This window comes from Marmota monax, unplaced genomic scaffold (assembly GCF_021218885.2).
Source record: "Marmota monax isolate L192 unplaced genomic scaffold, Marmota_monax_Labrador192_F-V1.1 WCK01_AAM20220418_F8-fsc00798, whole genome shotgun sequence".
Taxonomy (NCBI): Eukaryota; Metazoa; Chordata; class Mammalia; order Rodentia; family Sciuridae; genus Marmota; species Marmota monax.
In genome coordinates, this window is record NW_026693983.1 from 135,378 (window position 1) to 152,491 (window position 17,114).

A 17,114-nucleotide genomic window follows, 5' to 3' on the forward strand; every position below is an offset into this window, starting at 1 on the left:
TACGATCATATGAAACTGATTAAACATGACCAAATTTACCTTTCAATTACAAAATCAGACCTAATTTTTGAGGAAAAAAATATGGCCTGCAGCTAAAGCATACTATATACAAAATTGACTTAACAAGTACTTATAAAATATTTCAATTTACAGTAGGTGACCACACTTTATTTTAACATGCTCATGGAACTCTCTCCAAAATAGGTCATATTGAAGGCCACAAAGGAAGTCCTAACAGAAAAATGTGCAACCAATGCTTTGTGTCTTGTCAGGTCATTATTGCCTGAAATCAGTAGCAAGAAAAATTAAAGATACTATACAATCACATGGCGATTGAATACTTTTGAGTGTATGTCATAAACTAAATAAGGAGAGAAATTTTTAAAATCTTAGATTCAAACAACAGAAATACTATATACAGAATTTCTGGGATACCATGAAGGAAGTTCTAAAAAAAGAAAATGCAGTTATGAGTTCCTACATAAAATACCAGAAAGACACAAACAAAATAACCTAGTAATACATCTGTTAGTCTTATAAAGACAAAAATCAAATTATCCTCCAACTGAGTATAAGGAAAGAATAAAGATAAGAGATGAAATACAGAATAAAAAGAGTACAAAGGATTGATGAAGAAACTAGTTGGTTCTTTGAAAAACATTAATGAAATGAATAAACCCTTAGACAAACAAATCATAGGAAAGAGAAATTCATAAAATTAGAGATGAAAGAAGCAATATCACTACAGAGGCCAATGCAATTGAAAGGATTATCAGGGACTATTTAGAAAACTCATATTCTAATACATTGGAAAATCTGGAAGAAATGGTTAAATTTCAAGGCATGCATGACCTACCAAAAGTTAACAAACTGCATATTGAAAACATAAAATAACAATAAAATTCAATGCAGCTGGGCACAGTGGCACATGCCTGTAATCCCAGCAGCTAGGGGGGCAGAGGCAGAAGGATCATGAATCCAAAGGCAGCCTCAGCAATTTAGCAAGGCGCTAAGAAACTCAGTGAGACTCTGTCTCTAATAAAATACAAAATAGGGCTAGGGATATGGCTCAGTGGTCGAGTGCCCGAGTTCAATCCCCAGTACATCCCCACCCCGCAAAAAAAAAAAAAAAAAGTAATGCAAATAAAGCAATAATACCAAGCTTTTCAACACAGAATCTCCTGGACAAGATGACTTCAATACTAACTTTTACCAGAACATTAGGAGGAATCAACACAATGCTCCTCAAGTTACTCCTCGAACTAGAAAAATAAGAAACACTCCCCAATTCATTCTATGAAGCCAGTATCATCATGATTTTAAAAACCAGGCAGGAGACCAGCTGTGTTGCATACCTATAATCCCAAACTGTGTTGCATACCTATAATCCCAAAAATTTGGGAGGCTGAGCCAGGAAGATCACAAGTTCAAAGCCAGCCTCAGTAACTTAGCAAGACCTTGCATTTTAGTTAGCTATTTCACCACTGTGACTAAAAGAACGAGCACATTTATAGAGGATTAAGAGTTTATTTGAGGGCTCACAGTCTTAGAGGTTTTAGTCCATAGAAAGCCAGTTTCATTCCTCAGGGCTCAAAGTGAAGCAGAACATCTTGGTGGAAAGAAAGAGTGTGACAGAGGAAAACAGCTCACATGGTGATGAGAAAACAAAGAGAAAAACTCCACTTACCAGACATAAATATATACCCCAAAGCCCTGACCCCAATGCACTATTACCTCCAGTGACAACTCAGTTAATCCCATGCAAGAATTAATTCACTGATAGGGTTAAGGCTTTCACAATCCAATCAATTCCTCTCTGAACCTTCTTGCATTGTCTCGCATGTGAGCATTTGGGGGACACCTCACATCCAAAACTTAACACTTAATCTCAAAATAAAATTAAAAGAACTGGGATTGTATGAGTTGAATGGTACTGGGTTTAATCCCCAGTACTACCAAACAAAAACCAAAGCAAGATAAGAACACTTCTTGAGGGAAGAAAATGACAAACCAATATAACTAATGAACTTAGATGAATACCCCCTCAATGTGATAGCAAACCAAATCATATTTAATAGCACATTACAAAGATCATAGAGCATGATAAACTTGTTTTTATTGCAGGACTGCAACAAGCACAAATCAATATACATATAATACACCACATAAATACAAATATAAAATTCACATGATCATCTCAATAGATGCAAAAAAAAAAAAAAAAAGCCTTTGACAAAATTCAATATCACATCCAGATATATAATCTGAAGAAACTGTGAATAGAAGGAAATTGCTTCAACATCAAAGGCTACATAACAAATCTAATGCCAGCTTTCTACTGAATAGGGAAGAGCTGAATGCAGTGCCTTTAAATGATGAAAAATAGAAAGGACACCCACCCCCACCACTCCTGTACAATAAATACATAAATTTAGCTGAAGCTTTAGGCAAGACGCAAAAATTAAAGGGATACAAATAGGAAAGGAAGAAGTCAAATTATATGTCTACAGATGACATAAGGTTAAACTTAGAAAATCCTAATGTTTCCACCAGAAGATTCCTACTGGTGATAAACAAATGCATCAAAGTTACAGAATAAATAAATCAGTATGAAAATCAATAACTTTTGCCCACAATAATGAATCTGTTGAGAAATAAATCAAAAAAGTTGTTTTATTGCAAATAACTTAAAAATGCTTAGCAATAAGTCTAACAAAAGAAAGTAAAAATTTCCATGAGAAAAATTACAAAACACTGAAAACATTAAAATCATCTACAGATAAACTAAAGCCATCTACATTAAATAAACTAAATAAACTAAAGCCATCTATAGACTGAAAAAAAGCCATCAGATTACTTAAAGCCACCTACAGATGGGATATAATCTTGATCAAAATAACAATATTATTATTCTCATAACTAGAAGAAAAAAAAAAACCCTCAGAGTCTTATGGACTAGCAAGCAATTCTGTAAACTGTAAACCCGAAAACCTCAAAACATCTGACTTCAATTTATGCCACAGAGCCATAATAGCAAAAACAGTGTGTTTCTGGATCATAAACAGAGACCATTAAACAAAACAGGAGCTACAGAGACCTAGAAATGTTTCACCATCTAATTAATGATAAAGATCTCCAAATATGCTTCGGAGAGAAGTCCTTACTTGACATCCATGCATATTATGAAACTATACCATTATGTTAATCATCAAGGAATAACAATATAAACAAAATCCACACACGAATCCATTTGCAGGTATGTTAGAATTATATATTTAATAGCGATAGAGAAGTCTAGAGAAATCAAACCATAACAAGGCCAGTCTCAGAAACTTAGCTAGACTCTGTCTCAAATAATTAAAAAAAAAAAAAAAAAAAAAAAAGGCGGGGGGTGGGATTGTGGCTCAGCGGTAGAGTGCTCCTCCAGCAAGTGCAAGGCCCTGGGTTCGACCCTCAGCACCACATAAAAATAAACAAACAAAATAAGGGTATTGTTTCCGACTACTTCTAAAAAATAAATAAATAAATAAAAAGTACCAGAAACGTAGCTCAGTGGTTAAAGTATCCCTCCGGTCAATGGTCCAGTAACAAACAAAAGGAAAGTAAAGAAAAAAAAATGAAGTAAAAATGCAAACGAGCTAGCTCAGGAAGAAGCGAGTTCCCTATATCCTACACCTCCTCTCCCGCGGGAAACCCGCAGGTGGAGACTGGATGAAGATAATCGTGCCCCCAGTCAGCCACCACCATCTGGGAAGACACTGGCTGCAGGCACAAGGCGGCCAGATAGGGTTAGAACCGGGAGCTGAGGGTGCCCTTGGGGGGGAAGGCTGTTCGCGGTTCTGTCCCGGGCACACTCGCCATCTGGAGGGCCAGTGGGACTGGGGGGGGGGGGGGGGTACTGGGAAGGCTCAAGCCTGCAGAGCAGAGCGAGATTGCCTGCAGTCGCGTCGGCTGGCTCCCGTTCCCGCCACAGCCACGGTTCCAACAGTCTCTGCTTCCCCTCCCCCTGCCGCCCGCCGCCCGCCTCCCTCTCAGGCTCCGGATGCCACGCCACACTCACCATTTCCCCGTGCTCAGAAGCCAAGCCTACGACCCAGGGATCTTCAGCACCCGCACAGCACCCGCGGAGCACCCGCAACCGGGGACTCCAAACGTAACAGACGATCCTGCAGCTGAACAGTAGGAATGGCGGACCCGAAGAAAAGGACCCGGAGAGATCGAGGAAGCCCGCCCCCTTCTCGCTGGCTGCACACAGGATTGGACAGTTGTCAGGAAGTGCTCCTGATTGGACAGGGCATCGGAGGGTGCCCACCCACCCCCAGTTTGAGCCCAGTAAGCCTTCTTTTTGATTGATATGGAATTATGTCCAATCCAGGCATGAATAAGGCCAGAATGGCAGGTTCTTGGTTGCATCGTGGTTTGTTGTTGGGGTTTTTTTTGTGTGTTTTTTTTTTTTTTCCGAGGTCTGGGAATTGCACCCCAGAGCCTCCAACCAGCATAACATTTTCATTTAACCTTGCATATAATGTAATTTCCGTTTATGGATTACATATGCCTGTATATTATTCATGGTTGAAAGTGATATAGTGACAATTACTATGAAATTTCATTTAACTTTTCTGCTCTTGTTAGGAGGCAGATTGAACTGGGAAGCAACCTCCTAAAGCGACAACATTCAATGAAAACAGCATGTAAGGCACAAGGGAAATTTAAATATTTCTATTATTCACATTAACAATGTGTTAGACCAGGATGCAAGAAGAGACCACTGACTCCAATTTAAATCAAAGTAAAGCAAGCTTATTTTGACCAGCCTGCTTCTCCCACCCAAAACCGCGGGAAACAAGACAATAGCAGCAGCTTTCCTGCAGCCCAGCTTTATAGCCCAGAAAGTTACACAAAGGGAGGTTACAGACAACAGAACTCTGACAAACATCACACTAATGGTAGTTTACATTTTTTGCTGGCCCCAACATCAGAATTTATGAGGATCATTAGAGCCTCAGAGAGGGTCGTTATCTGGCCAGGGAAGGCCAATATTTATGAGGTGTCACTAAAGTTTCAGAGAGGGCTGCTATCTGGTCAGAGAGCCAGGCAGGGGTGAGTTCAAGGCACAGGCAGGCATTCCAAGCAGGTTCAGAATTTGCAGTAATTTATAGTAAAGGTAAAATTATCTTTTCATGGCTTTGTGGCGAGATGGCTCCCAATTTTAAGAAAAGATCAGGTTGGATCTATCAAATGGAAAAAGAAACAGTTGAAATTGATTTGAATAACATAACCCAGCATAGTACATTTAGGTGACTAATAAAATACTACTAATAAAGTATGTGTTTTTGAAGCCAGATTTAAAGATCGGTAGTTAGTGTAGTTAGGTAAATCAGGTCTAATATTGAGTAAAATTGAAAATGAAGGCCATGTTGAGAATGGAGCCCAGGAAAGCAGAGCAGCACTTGGGGAAATTGAAAGGTTAATGTTCCCAAGGCCCAGAGCCCATTCTAAAAAAAAAATGTTAATGAAGCAGGTCCCAGCATACTGGGAGGTGCTAATCAAAAGCTGCCCCAGGCCCTTCCTGCCCAGATTACTTCTCTGGCCCATCTGCCCCTCACCTTTTGGGTCTTCCCACCTACATTATATCACTGCAAGATAACAGAACAAAGCCCAGGAACAACACAGGAAAGGGTAAAGAAGACCTTAGTTATAAAAGAGGGAAGGTCTCCCCCTAACTTGGATTCCACCTCTTGAATCCCCTTCTTCCTCCGTGGAGAAGTCTTTTCTGCTGTCCTTTAATAAATAAAGCTTTAATAAATAAAGCTTCTACTTTCCACTCTAAACTTGCCTCCATGTGCTTCTCTGGTGTTATACTTCAGCATTGGGGAAGCAAGAACTCCACACCGGTAAACAGCAGTAACATTTTGAGAACTACACCCTCAAGTGTGAATCTCTCTGTCATATCTCAGTTCACAGTAGGCAAGTTTTCAGAGCTATGGGTCCCCTGATATCAGTGAGTCAAGGGCCTGGTCTCCTAATATTTCTCCTCAGGCCCCAAAAGTAGGAGAACAATGCCCTCCATGGGAACAGGAACTTCCAACCAGGAAGTGTCCAAAAGTAGATTATTCTTTCCCACTTGATTCTTATCACAGGTTCTTTCCCATTGCAGATATCAGATAGCAAACACAAGGAGATGGGGTCTGAAGACCTTGGGGTCACATACACCATGATCTTCCATGGCCTTGACTCTATTGTTTAAATACATTAAATTCAAACTTATCTCACAATTGGGGCTTAGAACTAATTACCAGGATGTAATATCTGTTTCCTCCTATGGACAAACTCCCAAAACTAATAAAGAGCTGGGCTGGGACTCAAGATGAACTGTGTCTGATTCTAAAGCCAAAATCCCTCCACCAGATCACAAAATTCTTGCAACATCCCTTATTTTCATCAGACTTGGAAAGTGACAATTATTCAGAAAAGCAGGATTTGTGATATATGTATGTAAAATCCAGTCCTATGTATTATATAACATAACACAAACAGAACATTCTCGTGTATCTGTGTCACCTTGAGGTTCCCATTCCAGGATCCAGGGTTACATCAAGGGCAAACACCATCTAGAATTCACCTCAGCACCTCTTTAAATATCAAAATATAGGTTGATATTGAGTACATGGTAAGCAATTCAGGGTTTATCAATTATAGGACAAGCTAATCTGGAAGGATGCAAAGACCACTAAATCCTATTGAAGTGGCACCCCCTTTCTCCACAGAAAAGCCCTCTTCACCATGGCTGATTTTAGGACTGTCAGCAAAAGAGTCCAATGTAGATAAACTTCCTATTTTCATGTCACCTGTTTACTTGGCCACTGGCCGAGAAGATACCAGCACTCCAGGTGCTGGACACCCCCTTAGTAGTTTTTCACAAACGTACCCAGTATAGTACTTTGAAGAAATGTGCAAACAAGGCCTCTGGCCTTGAGCTGGGCTTCACAGAGATTTCTACATTTTTAAGATAAGTTACAAATGGGCCCATGGTAACAGCTGGCAGGGGGAAGAAAGAAAGGGGAGATGAAGCTCTCCTTGTCTCAGGTGTTGACCTTGAAGAGTTAACATGCCCAGAACAGTGAAAGAAAAAGCTGCTTTTATGTGAACTTCTGCAGGCTGTGAACTTCTGCGCTCCTCCCCTTACAGGCTGGATATAAAACTATAAACTCCCTGAACTCGGGGTTCAGGGGATTGATTGATTATAGCAAAGGCTATACCCTCTGAACCTGGCTGCAGCCAAATAAAACTGTTTCCTGCTATCTTCGGTGCCTTGCCTCCTTTGTCCCTACAACACTGTGTTTCAAAACAAAGAGGGACATGGGTTATAGAGGCATGCAGCAGGTTTTTGTTTGTTTGTTTGTTTGTTTGTTTTTAATGAGGGCACAGAGCAAAAGCAGGCCAAGGAGGGCATATAATTATTGTCACTACCATGAAACCTCAGAGAATTGGACTCTGGATTGCAGACAAGGAAGAGTTGACATATTTTATTTTGGCACATGGATGACATGAGTGCCCATGATAAAAATGTTATAAGTTTCTAAAAGAAAATTGATAAGGTTTCAAATAATGGTTAAGCAGTGTCTACACAGTAACTTCAAGGTGTCTTGTCAGGTGTGGAGAAACAGCACCTACTTATCAATAGTCCCCAAGAATTCGTTAAACCAACTGAGTCCTTTAAAAACATCCAATTGTAGAGATGAGGAAACACAGACATCTAGATATCAGATGCTTTAACAGCAGCATGTGTCAGAACTGAGATGTACCCAGGACAGAACCTATGGAATTTCTTCTAAGCTTCTCAAAGTCTGATTTCCTGGTATAGGGATGTCCATTTAGAGAAATATTGTTTCTTTGCCATTTTAAAGACAGAGCTTAGAGAAGCTATCCCAGGAGGTTCTTTTGACTTGAGAGACTATTTTTTATCCTTTTTGCATGTTAAGGGAAGTCTTCAGTAACAGACCTATGTCAAACCAAGTTGCTTGGAGACTACAGGCTACAGAAAAGCACAGTATAGTTTCCAGAATCTGAGAATGATGTAGGGGAAAAAAATTAAATAGCCGATAATCAACTGAAAGGTAACTTAAGATTGTCAGTTGAGAAATTAGAAGAGAACTAACAAAAGAAACAGTGTGATTCAATTTGCCAAATAGACAAGAAATTAACCAAAATGCTAACACTCAGAGAATCCTGGGTGCAGAGAAGCAGCTACAAATAGAGATTTCTTGTGGCAATGTAACTTCAGCAGCCCTTCTATGATGGGATGTAATCTGACTGTAGCTATTAAAATGTTACATGGTCATATCCCTTCACTCAGTATTTCATTTCCTGGGAGTGTGTCTTCAGAAGGAGACTAGTTTATGTAACCAGCTGAAGTGTCCTCTCACCAAGTCTCTTATATGGATGTTCTGAATACCTAGTGCTTCAGATTGTGACTCTTTTTAATATATGGATCTTAAAGACATGAATAATTCTTTTTTAAAATATTTATTTTTTAGCTGTAGTTGGACACAATACCTTTATTTCACTTATTTATTTTTATGTGATGCTGAACATCAAACCCAGGGCCTCACACCTGCGAGGCAAGCGCTCTACCCCTGAACCCAGCCCCAACCCCATGAATAATGTTAACACAATTAATTGGTATAAAGTCTAATCGAATTAACTTTTTCTACTTATAAAAAGCAGCAATAAGAACACAGAAAAGCACAGGAAAATGCCAAGCAAACATAGAAATAGAAGATGGTAATCTACATATTAAAGACTGAGTCTTAAAGAAAATTATCCCAGCAAGCACCTTGATATGCAGAGTCTGGTATTAGCAAAAAAGAATTTCTATTTAACTTCATCTGTGGCATTGTCATGACAACCCAATGATACTGATGCAACCCACTAGGACACATGTACACTCTCCCTGCAGCATGGCTGAATGAAGGTATATTTGAGTCACATCACATTCCACCAGCATTGAAAGGCTGAAGTGTTGCAAGAAATGATATTTCTTACTTAAATATTATGAAGGCATGTGAGGACACACTCCTTAACTGATAGGGCTATAGTAATTTGTGTGGGGGGAAGGAGGGGGTTATGGCACAATAAAAAAAAAGTGTAAATTACTTTTACCTCATTTGTTTGCATAACCTTTACTCCTGTCTGTGTCAATAATTTACTGGTGGTAAAGGTGTTAGTTTTTAAGACTTGTAAAAGAACAAAAAGTACAGTGGAGATGACTGATAAATGGACTACCGGGGGCAGGGAGCTAAAACAAAAAGAGTAGCAACAGAAAAGAAATATTCAGTGCCCAATAAACATTTAAAATGATGTGAAAATATTTTCTTTGTAACTTATACAAGTATGTAATCTGGATTTTTATACCTATTATATTGCCAGGGAAAAATAATGCAGTCTAGATTTTTTGAGGATAGGAATGTGAGTCGTACAAGTGGTAAATTCCTGGGACAAGATTTAGGGGAGTACCCACACTTGGGTATTTCTTCTGAACCTGTCTTGGCTATCTCCAAATCCTGCCTGTGAAGGCCCTTCTCCAGAACTCTCACCTAACCTTAGAACAATGATATTCTTGTTGGTTATGTGGTGTACTTGCTCATTCCCCAAGGAGACAGAATTAACAAGTAGCTCCATGATGATCTGCATGGAATTCTGCAAAGAGACTGTCTAATATGTAGGGGGAAAATTAATGTTGGTCATACTGGCTGACTCCACAGAGAATAATCACAATTTAAAATTCTTATACCCAGATCAGGTATATATAAATATATACATAGGCCTCCATACACTGGGATGCAGAATAAGGTCTATGGATAAACATTTGAGTAAGAAACAAAATAGTATTCAGCATTTTAATATCCACCCTACCAGCCATGTCCAGTGGTACAAACATGAAATTTCTGCCACAGATTCAATATGGAATAATTTACTCCTGTCATTTCTGGTCCCCTGCAATTCCTGCCTCCATCCCCACGCCACACACACAAACACAAAAAGGGGAAGGTCAAAGGACTCCTCAGATGTGATCACAGATGAGGACTTGACTGCATGGGTCTTCTCGGGGCTGCCCTGTTTTGTCTGTGGGTGGCTCTCAATAAGAGACCACAAGGGTCTGGTGTGAGGGCTAAGTCAAAATTTGGACCTTTTTTTTCCTGGAATCTTCAAAGATTTAGAGAAATCAAGAAAATATCTAGTTCTCTTGCCCATTTCCCTCTGAGAAACTGAAGTGACTCCATTTTTGAAAATAAATAAATAACAGCAGCTTCTACCTCAAGGCCTGTCCAAGGAGGGGGTGTGACCCTTGTCCTTGGAAAAACACACAGAGCACTTCTAAGCACACACCCACCCTGCTGAGTTGTTTGTCTGTAAATAACAGGAGAGGTCTGCAGCACCAGGTGTCCCTGACTCAGTCAGGCTAGGTGAGGACCCATAGCAACCCCCCTAGTAACCTCCAATCAGCATGAGACAGGGAAAATACCTGGAATGCCAGATGACCCCAAGTAGTTTATGGTGGTTAATAACATGTTGGGAAATCATGTAGTTTAGCACGTACACTCCATGTGGCCTAAACCAATCAGTTCAAACGAATCCCCCTCTTGTACTAACCAATCACCCCTACCCAACTTTTTCCCACCATTGAGTGTGATAATCAATGTTAAGAGTTGCTGTTTGACTTTCCCGCGGTATGGAATGATTTGCTGTGTGATGTTGTGACGCATAGAGTACCCCCAAAACCTATAAAATCTCATTGAACAAAGGACCGGAACTCACTCCCTAGGACCACTGCATCAGGAATGGTTGTGAGTCCAGGTTCGAGCTTGCAATAAAGACTCTTCTGTGTTTGCATCGGATTCAGCTCCTAGAGGTCTACTGGAGTCCCACAAATCTGACATAACATCTGGGGGCTCGCCCAGGATTCCCCAGACCCCAGAACTCCCAAAGCAGAGAGTCTAACACCAGTGAATCTTGTTTGTTATTCGTGTGTCTGTTGTCTGCTTTGTTCTGACTATGGCCCACCCGTAGACTCTGTATTCTGGGCTGGCAACTGGCCTTTCCATAGGGTTGCCAGCTGAGGCTCCTGGGAGATGTCCCAGACCCCAATTTGAGGGGGATACTCCCCCAATCTGTTTGTCTGAGAGTAAGGCCCCAGTTGGCTTGAGGCCAGCACCCCACTTCTGTTTTTATTGATCTGGGGTCATAAGACCCAATCTGAGAGGGATACTCCCCCCAATCTGGGGTTGTCAGACCAAATCTAAGGGAGACTTCCATTTTTGCCTGCAATCTGAAAAGGGAATCTGTGTTTTGGCTTTTTGTCTGTGTCTCTGTTAAGTGTGATGGCATTGTTTTACTTTGGACAGATGCAGTGTCCCAAGTTCCGATCTGCCTTAGATGTGTGTAGGTAACTTTAGCTAAATTTTAGCCTGAAAATGTCCCTGGGATGCTTCTCCTGCTTGCCTGAAAGGGACCAAAAGTCAATAGAACCACCAGCTTTTCTGTTCTCACCTCTTACACCCCTTTGAGCTGTGTTTTAAAGAACTTTGATAAAATTTACTCCCCTTTGTTAAGCGAGATTAGAGAAGCTGTGTTTTCTTTTCTTCCCATAGTTGGCTTGAGTGCACCCACTGCAGAGGGAAATGCCTGCTGGGAATCTAAGAACTTTGATATCTCCCTTTTTCTTTTTTCTTAAAACCCTGAACTCATTATTAAATTGGCATTAATTGGCTTTGAGGATAGGAACCGAATTTTACAAATTTTGGCACCCCAGATGGGACTCTAGAGGAGTCCCCACTCTGCTTTCTTGGGAAGCATCGCACTCCAAACAACTGCATGTGGAGCATTAACTTTTTGAGAGCTGACTACTGGAAAGTTAGGGGATATGGAGTGTGCCTGGTGCCAGGGGTCAGACAAAACCAGAGGAGCTAATCCTATAAGTAAGAGGAGGGACTGAGGGACTCCCAGCAGCTGCTGAAGCCCCTTTTGCGTTGGGGAACACCCGCCTTCCTTCCCTGCACTGTAAGGATTACTCCACCTCTGTCTACTTAAAAAAAGAAAAAAGGGGACACTGAATGCAGTTAAGTCGCCACACCAAGACACTTGATTTTGCACTTCTGGTTGCCCCTCTGTGAGAACAACTGGTCCACTTGTGGGGACATCTATGGTGCCATTGGTATATGAGTCACAATTAAATGGGTGTTGGAAACCTGGGGAGATTTTTCTCTTATCTGGTCTGTCTGTTTCAAAGGTTTCTGTCTGTCAGCCATAGTCTGGAACTCCTTTCTGTCTGTCTGTCTATATGTTCCTGGCCCTTTAAGACATGGGCAATAATGTGTTGATATTATAGATTATTTTTGGAATGATTGGCTGAATGTGGTTCTAAAAGATGATGTTTTATTGTAACATCTGGTATCTGAATGGGTTTTTGAAACATTGCACAATCTTGCACTTAAAAGTTGGGTTTGGGTAATTGTTTAGTTTGATGTCAGATAATTCATGCCAGAGAACTTAAATACTTTAGGATGGAAAGTTAAAGAACTCTACTTCCAAGTTGGCAAGTAACTCCCAATCATTTAGTTTTATTTTTTCACCAATTTTTTAATTAGGTAACCTGGGAAGATTTCACTAGGTGTATCAGTGCATTAATTTAGGCAAGGATAGTAAATCATGGTGTGGTATCTGTTCCCCTCAGTGTGTAGGATTCAGGAAAGGAAAGTGTTGAATTGAGATGTTGGTCTGGCTTATTGAAATAACATTGAATAGCAACAGTCTTGGGAATTTTTAAAGCTTAATTTTGGATATAGATGGTAGTGTGTGGTTCTCTTTTGGAACTTAATACTACTATAGGAACTTCAGAACAAAGGAAATGGCTTAATGATCCTGAAGGGATTTCTTCTGATGGTAACTTTTATATTATTAAGTAAGATCCTGTTTTCAGTTTTGTGTGAGCAAATTTTTCTAGTGTAGGAAAAATTTTTTCTTTGGCAAAACAAGATGTAGAGGTATGAAATTTTGTGAATTGTATCTTAAACTTGTATCATAATTTTCAACATCCAAACCTGAAAATTATGACTTAAGGTTAAAATGCCTTAGGCATGAGATTTCTGTTCAGAATAGAAGTTTTCCCTGCTCCTTCCAGACCTCATCCAGGACTTAAGTTGAAATGCAAATGGAAGAAGCCTGCAAGCTCAGTAGGAGACTGATCTGAGGCCCAAGGGAAAAAAAAAAGAGTAAAGGTGTCTTTTACCTGAACTCAAACTAGATTAAACCAAAAAGTAAATTGTATGGTATTTACTAATTACTGGCCAGTCATTTTTTCTAGGACTCATGCTTTTTCTTAGATTCTGCATTTTTTTGAGCTCATGATTTTGATCCTACAGACCTAGGTTAATGTTTTTCTTGTCAGTTCTATTTTTGATCAACTGCGGAGTTTTTAAACATTGCAATGGAGATTTCACCTGCGAAAAGCTACAAGGCCTTTACTATTGTGTTATGTGTGCACATTTGTGTTATGTGTTGTATGTCTATATGTGCATATGTCCATATATCATGCACATATATACAATTGGCAGATATATGAGGAGCTTTGTGAAATTAAAAAAAAATGGATCCAAATATCTTTGATTCACATGATTTAAATGGTTCAATTTAAATTGGGTAAACAGATGAAAATAAAGATGTCTTTAAAATTAAGCTTACAAGTTTTTCTAGATGCTAAAAAACTAATAAAATGTTGATATCTATGAAATGTCTGATATGCTTTGGTTCTAGGACTTTTCTTCAACAAGGAAGAAATGGCTAACACTGTTCAATACACTTGTCTTAAGTTTTGGTAAAATAAGTAAAGTAGATTTGACATGGAATTACTCATTTATGAGTACTTTTGTTAGATATCTGATTAATCTGTAGATTTGACATGGGATTACTCATTTATGTGTACTTTTGTTGGATATCTGATTGATTTACAAGGTTAAAATGCTAAATACTCTTAACTCCTTGGATTACATTGAGTAACATTATTGATGTTTTCATAAGTTGGTAAATGAAGAAAAAAGGTTTAAAGTTATTTTGTCATCACTGACACTTAGTCATTGTGTTTTCATGTGGTAAACAGATGTGATTCTATATACAAGGGTTTATAGAAGATTTCTATATACAAAGGCTCAAAAGTTTCAACTGTTCCAATTAAGAGTACTATAGGTAAAATCAAGTATTTCTTTTTATTAAAATGAAATAATCTGCCTAAATTCAGAAATTTACAAGGACTGTTTCAAAATGTGAACAGAAAAGGAGGTTAACAGATGGGAAGGAGAAATTAAAAGATTCTAGGTATGGAAATCATATTTAATAGAAGAGAAAAATGTTCCTGGATAAGAAAGTCTTTAAGTAAATAAGAGAGTTTAAGTAAGTGATAGAGAAGGTCTGTGTAAGTTTGTTTTTACAATCAGTCATATGTTAAAAGGACAAAGATTTTTAAAAACATTAGTTTACCCATAATATTGTGTTTGTTAAGTTTTGTTTCTTGTTTCTAGAGCAAGTAATCTTAAAGGGGGTTGGTTAAACAAGAACTGTTATTTTAGAGAATTGTACTGTGTTATTTCTTTAAAAGCTAAACTTGGTTAATATAAAAACATCATTGTAATTGTGGTGCTATTAATATGTTCATATCTTCCAGGTGTACAAGTCTGTGAGGTCAAAGCTTTAAAAGAGCATTATATCAAACTGGTGTTCTAAAGTTGTATGGTAATTTTAGGCTCAAAAGAAAAGACATATTGGAGATTTATTTATATCATTTCATGTTCTATAACTGGACCTGTTATCAATAAGATATGTAAAGTTTTATGTTTACTTTTTACACTGAGGTACAATTTAAATGTATTTTTAAGTTAAAGAGAGCCTAATCTGTGTACAGGTTAATATTGTAAAACACAAAAGTACGTTGCTATTTTCCTACAAAAGGTTAAAAGCTTTCAGCCTTTCTTTAATTCATTTTTTAGATGTGTATCATAATGTGTTAGCTGATATTCATGTGAACTTGAGCAACAATTTATGTATGTTTAAAAAGCAAAGATCAGCTTCAGAAGTAGGGCACTTTACTTAAGATTTATGAAGAGCCCCGCCTTACCTGAGATAAGACTCCCTGTCCCATCTCACTACATGTGAAAATGACTATGAAAAAGTAGGCCAGATTTCAGTACATTTAAGGTTGTGTCCAAAAGTTGGTTTTTGTCAAGATTACTAGGATCTCAAACAGGGGATATGATGTATAACTCTGCCAAAGTTCAAGTAGCTATTACCAAACTGAAAATGATTTTACTCTTGTTAATTTTATTTTATAGTTTTCTTATAAATGGTCTAAAGATTGCTTGTTAATGTTTTGCAGAGGTACTGCCTTAAGAACACACAACCTGGGTTAATTTAAGACAATAAATTATCACCTACAGGATAGACAGATAGACATTAAAGCCCAGTACTCTGGTGAAATTGATTTGCTGGATGTTTAAGATTAAGAATTAAAATCAAAGTTAAATTAAAAGGGCCAAGAAAACCAATTTGGCTCTTGCCCTCTGAGTCAGTCTGAAACCAGGGAACAGGGGACTTCTCTAAAGAGCTTTGCAACTTTGGGCCACATAACCTCCCGATCAGGGAGATTAATGGAGAACAGAAAGCTAATCAGTGCATTTGCTATGAATAGGAGGGTCATCAGAGAAGGGAGACATCCCTGATGCTTCCAGGGGAAGCCATGGTCAAGCAAGACCTGGACCCATCCTAGAACAAATGGCACTAGCAGAACTGAGAAGCTGCTCTCAAATTCCCCCAGGATTCCCATGGAAATTCGGCTGTTAACAATAGATAGAAACAAAAATCAGTTTGACTGATTGTTTAGGGTTAGGGTCAGGTTTAGGGCTAGAGTTAGGTTCAGGGTTAAGGTCAGGGTTGGGATTACGGTTAGTGTTGGCGATAGGGTTAGGTTTAGTTTAAGGTTTATGTTTAGGGCTAGGGTTAGAGTTAGAGCCAGGGCTAGAGTTACGGCTAGAATTAGGTTTGGGGCTAGGGCTAGGGTTAGCTCTAGTATTAGGGCAAGGGTTAGTGTTAGGGTTAGGGCTGGAATTAGGGCTAGGGCTGATGTTAGTTTGATGGTTATGGTTAGGGCTAGTTTTAGATTTAGGGTTAGCGCTCAGTCTAGTGTTAGGTTTAGGTTTAGTGTTAGGGTCAGGTTTAGAGCTAAGGTTAGTGTTAGCTTCAGAGACAGGGTCAGGGTTAGGTTTGTGGTTAGGGTTAGGGTTAATGTTAGAGATAGGTTTAGGCCTAGAACTAAGATTATGTTTAAAGTTAGGGCTAGGGTTTGGGTTAGGGTTAGGTCTAGGGGTAGAATTACTGTTAGGGTTAAGGTTAGGGTTAGGGTTAATGTTAGGGTTAGGGTTAGCTTTAGCATTAGGGTTAGGGTAGGGTTCGGTTATGGTAAGGTTGAAGGTTAGGGTCAGGGTTGGTGTTAGGTTCATGGTCAGAGTAAGATTTAGAGTCAGGTTAGGGTTAGGGTTAGGGTCAGGGTTAGGGTGAGTGTCAGGATTAGGGTCATAGTTAGGGATAGCATTAGGTTTAGTTTAATGTTTAGTTTTAGGGCTAGGTTTAGAGTTATGTCTAGAGCTTGGGTTATTCCTAGAGTTAGGTTTGGGGCCAGGGCTAGGGTAAAATTAGGGTAGGGTTACTGTTAGGGTTAGTGCTAGGGTTAAGGCTAGGGTTACAGTTAGGACTAGTTTTATGTTAGGGTTAGGGCTAGGTCTAGTGTTAGGTTAGATTTAGCGTTAGGGTCAGGTTTAGTGCTTGGTTTAGTGTCAGGGTCAGAGTCAGGGTCAGGGCTAGGGTTAGGGTTTCACTTAGGTCTAGAATCAATCCTAGGGTTAGGTTCAGGGTTAAGGTCAGGGTTGGGATTACAGTTAGCGTTGGGGCTAGCTTTAGTTTTAGGTTTTCGTTTACATTAAGAGCTGGTGTTAGGTTTAGGGTTAGGGTTAGAGCAAGAGTTAGAGCTAATTTTAGGGTTAGGGTTAAAGCTATAGCTTCGGCTAGGGTAG

At 39.2% G+C, this 17,114-nt stretch overlaps 1 protein-coding gene across 1 annotated transcript in view; it reads right to left on the reverse strand.

Annotated features, from left to right (window-relative positions):
- LOC124106412 (zinc finger protein 420) overlaps window positions 1-4,193 on the reverse strand; it is a 73,053-nt gene extending 68,860 nt beyond the window's left edge. The window contains exon 1 of the mRNA XM_046464011.2: window positions 4,061-4,193. Coding sequence (XP_046319967.1) covers window positions 4,061-4,063 — 3 coding nt within the window. The 5' untranslated portion in view covers window positions 4,064-4,193. The remainder of the gene's footprint in view (window positions 1-4,060) is intronic.
- Between the last annotated feature and the right edge of the window lie 12,921 nt (window positions 4,194-17,114).